The sequence below is a fragment of the Sminthopsis crassicaudata genome, chromosome X, assembly GCF_048593235.1.
Source record: "Sminthopsis crassicaudata isolate SCR6 chromosome X, ASM4859323v1, whole genome shotgun sequence".
NCBI classification, from domain to species: Eukaryota; Metazoa; Chordata; class Mammalia; order Dasyuromorphia; family Dasyuridae; genus Sminthopsis; species Sminthopsis crassicaudata.
In genome coordinates, this window is record NC_133623.1 from 35,134,736 (window position 1) to 35,140,665 (window position 5,930).

The following is a 5,930-nucleotide window of genomic DNA, read 5'->3' on the forward strand; positions in this document are numbered from 1 at the left end:
CAAAGTAATAAGTTCAATGAATTTATTACATGGGTTTCATATTTTTTAAAAAAAATTAAATCACAAATTAAAGTGCTTGATTCTATGTGAATGGAAAAGAAATGTGAGTTACAGATTAGATTCTGAAGAATCACACTTATTTTTTCTTTCAAAGGCACCTGAGAGAGCAAAAATTTATTTTTCTATTTGATCCTATTGTGAGAGTAGTCAGGAAAAGTGAAAGACTTCTTTGAGCTAAAACAAAATAATACTTTGAAAATCACTTTTTGCTTAACAGACTTCGTGAGATGGAATAACAGCATGTTGCAGAGGAAGGAATATGGTTGAGATGAGAGGGTGAAACATGCTTCTGACACTCAACTAGCTTACGTGCTCTTGGACAAGTCATTTCTCAGCAGGAGTGATGCAAATTCCTGCCTTGTGCTGAAAATCCATCTTTGACACTGAAGATCATATGCTCAACTCTGTAAGACTTGACATTTGGAGCAGCAAATCCATTTTCTTTTCTTTTCTGTATGTCATATTCTAGCTTTTAATTTCTGATGATCACAGAGTGTCAGAGGGGAAGGGAACCATTTTTCTCAACCCAAAACTTCACAAGAATTCCCTCTGCAATAAGTGGTTATCTAACGTCTACTAGAAGATATTTTGTGAGCTGGGAGCCACTACCTCTATGTGATCATGGATATTTCCACGCTAGTTTCGATACCATTTTTTGGCCTCCTCTGAGAACTAACTTCTCAGTCCTGAAATTGTGATACCACAGTAACTGAGATATAGTGTGACCAGTTGGCAGTAGAATACATACTTCTTTTGATGAAGTCCAAGTTTGTATGAGCTTTGGGGGTTTTTGATATCTATCTTATAATAAACATGTATGATTTTATAAAGATAACATCATATAAATATGCTTAATAAATATAGTAACATATATACTGAATTATTAAAAATAATCTTATAAATAATTTTAAAAATTGATATTCATTCCTAATAGATTTCACCTTATTAGATCCATCCCTATGCTCTAATTTGTTGCAATCTCTAACTCATGGTTCTGCCATTGGATAATGTTCTACATCCTTCCCAGCTCAATGAAAAATTGCATAGAGGTATAATCTATGGCTTTTATCTAAGATGATAAAAATGTTTAAAAAGACAGGACCAAGCAGAGATTTTTGGAACACTCACGAAGAGATCTCTCTCCTAAGCTAACATCAAAATATTAATGACTTCTCTTTGGATTCAAGTCAATCAACCACTTTTGAATCCACCCAAGTTAATTATCATCTAAGTCATAACACTTCATCTATGTGATTAGTATTAAAGGCTATCAAATACTTTGTTAAAAACGAGGTTTTCTTGATCTTACAAATTAAGGCAATATTTCTTAGATAAAAACAGTTTTTGTAGCTTATAAAGAGGTCTGCTAACAAGGCTGAATTAAACTAAGATCATTCAGCAGCCTAAACTTTCATCTGTTACCCCAGAGTGATTAAAATCTTACTCAGTTAAGAAGGCAGGGTAATATATATAGAGAGAGATATAGATTAGATATATGTATTATATAATTTATAGGTAAGATATAGGTAACTTATAGGGGACAAAAGTAAAAAAAAAAAAAAATCAGAGCTATTAATCCATGGGCAAGTTCAAAACACTTATTTGACAATAACAATCTATTTGAGCAAAAGATTGCAGGCCATTTTATTAATTTCACAAATGCCCTTCCCCACCAAAACACAGAAAATGGTACTTCACCCCTATTGTCACTTTATGGAAAGGTCTATTAGCGGGAGAATCTATTTTTGAAGGCCTTGATAGTTTTGGCCATCATGGGGGCAATTTTTTTCCCTGGGGTTTTTCTGCTATCACAAGAACTAGAGCTACCAGCTGATGATGTTGAATGAATACTACTAGTACTAGGGCCAGCAGATGTACGTGCACCATTGCTGTTATAACGGCTGGCTGGGGGGTATAAGGCAGGCTTGGTCTTACTAGTTTCAGGAATAGCTGCTCTGCCAGTGCCAAATTTTTCCTGCTTCTTTCTAATATCCCGAGGTGGTTTAGCTACGGAATTGACAAAGGCCATCATGGTCTGGCGGCCTTTGGGTTTATTGGCATGAGCAGATCGGATGTTCTCTGTTAAAAGCACCAGTCGCTGCTCTCGTGCTTCCTGGAGTCGAAGGTACAACTCCCTCCAGGACTCAGATTCTTTTGGTCTTTCCTTTTTAAAATCTCGATTACAATGAATTTTCCATAATTGATCGGTCTCCCCAATTAATACAGGATTGTATCCTTCGATTCGATGCAGTTGTTTAGGTGTACATTTCTCAAGGACCGGTTCCAGCACTGTATAGGGTACGCTTCCGATGTCATAGATGGAATCTAAATTGTTATTGAGGACCCTGATACATTGCTGGTGAAGCGTTATTAATCTTGGTTGGAAAACACATTTGGGTCCTGAGTACACTTGCATCTTCGAATTCATTCGGCGTCCTGTAAATCCAATTCCTTCTTCTTCGTGATAGGAGGAAGTTTTCTTCTTCTTTGGTTTCGAGGGGAGAGATGTTTCAGAAGCTGTAGGTTGGCTACTTTCTTGTATTGTAGGCACAGGGGTATTTCCTGAGCGTGGTGTAATACGACTGGTGATAGTTCTCAGTTTGGCCAACACCATTGCAGACTGTTCTTTATTTAGCCTGCCATTATTCACCTTGAACAGATCTTGAACTGAATCTGGGCTTTTACTCTCATCGGTTTTGGCACCATAATCATCTTCATCATGACCTTCATCCTCATGAACAACATTTGGAATTTTAACACTGCTTTTCCTCTGTGTCTGCCCTGCAGAGTTGCAATTAGAACCATCAGATGTAGTGGGCTGTTCATCTTTATCACATGATTCTGGCAATCCAGTCTGTAGAAGGCAGCTCTCTGTGCTTTTGTGGGATTTGGGGGATCTGGATTTCCCCTCCTGGGTCTGTACATTGTGAGACACTTTCTTGTCTTTTAACGATTTCCCTACATCCCACATGTCCTTATTTTGTTGGTTCTTTTCTGGTTTGGATGTTGGAGTATCCAGGTGTTTTGTTTTTGAAATATGTTTTACAAAATGTGTTTCCTTTGGAGGAAAAGACTTTTTGACACCGCAGCTCTCTTTATCTTTATCTGCTCTCGGAGCACTGCTCTGTTTCTCTTTTGTGTCAGTTCCTGAGGATGATGGTTTTTGGCCTGCTTCTTTGGATGTAGCAGATACTTTTTCTCTGCTCAAAGTCACGGTTTTCTTTTGTCTTGCAAAATCTAGCAGCCATTTTTCTTTATCAATTACGGATTTCTGTCTCTTCCCGTCATTAAGAGACTTTGGCTTAACCTGGGAAGGTTCTCCTAGTTGACTCTCTTGGATGGGCTTTCCTTTGTCTTGAATATTGGGATCTGAGCCTTTCCCCGATTTCTGAACTTTTTCCCCCTGGAGGCTGGAATGGCCTGTGTGGAGCTGCTGACAGCTGTCGGAAGACTGTGATTGAACTTGGCTGCTGCTTGGATGGTTCAACAGTAAGTGTTGATCACACTCTTTTCTCCCTTCTCTGGTCTCACTAGCAGACGCTACTCTGAGGCTTTTGTCTGCCTCCCAGAGCTTTGGGTGTTTTCTCTCCCCAAAACTGGGGCTCGGTGGCTGGCTGGATGAAGATTTCCGCGTTTTCTGTAAGTCGTCTTCCTTGGAAACGCCATGGGGCCGTTTCCTGGAGCGACTCCTCTCGAAGCTTTGCTCCTCCCAAACTAAGTCTCGATCAGAGTCGGAGTCGAAGTCTTCTTCAGCAGGGACCAGAGTTTTCCATCGCCCCACTATATCCCGAGCCATGGCACCTACTTCTTCGTATTTACATAGACTGTTCACGAGCTTGCCAATGCCGGTCTCCGCCAGAACATTCACCGTCATCGGTAGATCATGAAGCCTTTTCATATATTTCAACACCTTGTCCGGATGCGGGAGCCAGAGCAGTCCCGCCTGGAGTTGTTCTACGGCTTCCTTCATCCCAGCCTCCCTGGCCGAAGCCATGGCTGCTAGTGTTGAAGTGGTGGGTTCTACGAGGCTTGAAGTGGCTGTGGGCGTCTCCATCTTGAGGGGGGTCAGAAGGATGGCGAGCGGAGGGAAGGCTCCTTTCTGGACTCTTCACTGGATCAGGTCAGCACAGAACTTATAAAAATCAATTAAAAAAGAAATAATATTAAGTTATTTTTGATTTCTACCTTTCTATCACAGACATTTCTAGAAACACACCTCCCCTCCCCTTTGACCACCCCTTGCCCCCTGCCATGGAATCTTCCCTTTGAGTTACGTCTAAACGATCGGTGGGTGATATCATATATGACGCACCTCAATACCCTTAGCCTAACTAGAATGGTCTCGTGCCCACCCTCCCTCTGGAATGTACGTTTCATTATGTGTTCTAAGTGGTTGTTACTAGTGAATGTTAAAAACATTACTGTACAATTAGTTTCCACTTAGTATTCTGTTAATTTACGTTACTACTGTTACTATCTCCCAGTTCTGTTTATTTCATTCATACCAAGTCTTGTCCCTCATCCCATGTTTGTTTGACTCTTTACAAATGAGTATTTTCACCCCCTATAATACCTAATTACCCCCCTCTATTAGTTTATTCAGCAATTCCCCTGTGTCCACTTGATTTCCAGTGATTTTTATCTTTAAAAAATGGTGTAAGTGCTATTAAAAATGCCCCCTGTTACCAATGAGTGTACTTCTGTGTTGTTTAGCCTCCCTGGGGTGGTACAGTGAAAAAAGAGACTTGGGTTTGGTGTCACTAACTAAAGAGCTCTAGTGAAAAAGTATGAGAATGAAGTGGCAACCCTGGTAAATCCTCAGAAATTCTGGGTATCTTTAAGGAAAATAAGAAGTCTTCTGGGCCCAAGCTGCACTGACCTCATTCTAGTTTATCTGAATGTCTTATGAGTAAAAGTGAATGAAAGAAGCATGAATAGAATGAAGAGAGAAGGCAGGAAGGAAAAAAGAAAGGAATGGAGAAAGGAAAAGTGAAAGAAAGAAACAAAGAAGGAAAGAATGGAGGGATGGAGGACATGGGTTTTAATATGGCCTTTCATTTACTGCCTGTGTGACTTCTGGAAAGTTATCCCTTTCCCTGCTCCAACCTCTCACTGTGTCATGAGGAGGCTGGACTAGATGTTCCTTCTAATTAAGAAACATTTAAGCTGAAATGTCCAGTGATGGGATCAGAGGGTTAAAGGGAAGAAACTGCTCGAGCACTTTTCTGAGTTAATTGTGGACAATTTGCTTGAACAGTTAGAACAATTCACAGGAACCGAAAGATGCAGAATCAGAATCTCTCAGGTGACTTTTTCTTAAACGCTGCATGAGCAGAAGCTTCAACTTGTACAATGATGAAGAACTCTTTACCTTCCAAGAAAGCCCGTTCCACTTTGAGACAGCTTTAATTGTTAGGAAGTATTTCCTAACATTAAACCTTATTTATCCCTTTGCAGCTTCCTTCCATTGTTCCTGATTCCTCCCTAGGGAGCCAAACAAAACAGTTAGAACGCTGGCCTCTTCTACATGAAAGTTCTTAAAATATTTGTTTAAAAAAACCACTTAAATATGAACCACTAAACATTCTTTTCATGTTGCTGAGAAATGAGATTGGAGATGAGATTTACCTTCCTCGTCATCATTACCACCAACTGCCACCATGTTAGATAGTCAATAAGCAAGTATTAGCTGCCTACTCTATGTCAGGCACTGTGAGCACTGGGGATACAAGGAAAGGCAAATGCCAGTACCTGCTTTCAAGCAGCTCACGGGATAATGAGAGAGAGAGCATGAAAACAGCTAGTTAAACAGAGGAGCCTTGGCCACCCATCTTGCTTCTAGACCAGTCCTCATAACCGTTATAGAGAGG

At 40.3% G+C, this 5,930-nt stretch overlaps 1 protein-coding gene across 1 annotated transcript; it reads right to left on the reverse strand.

The window, feature by feature from the left end:
• Positions 1-497: 497 nt before the first annotated feature.
• Positions 498-5,601, reverse strand: LOC141548678 (elongin-A-like). The gene is made up of 2 exons (XM_074277734.1): positions 5,432-5,601; positions 498-4,192 (listed from the first exon to the last, which is right to left on the reverse strand). Exon 2 carries the CDS (start codon positions 4,112-4,114, stop codon positions 1,787-1,789), a length of 2,328 nt encoding a protein of 775 aa, XP_074133835.1. The 5' UTR covers positions 4,115-4,192; positions 5,432-5,601; the 3' UTR covers positions 498-1,786.
• Between the last annotated feature and the right edge of the window lie 329 nt (positions 5,602-5,930).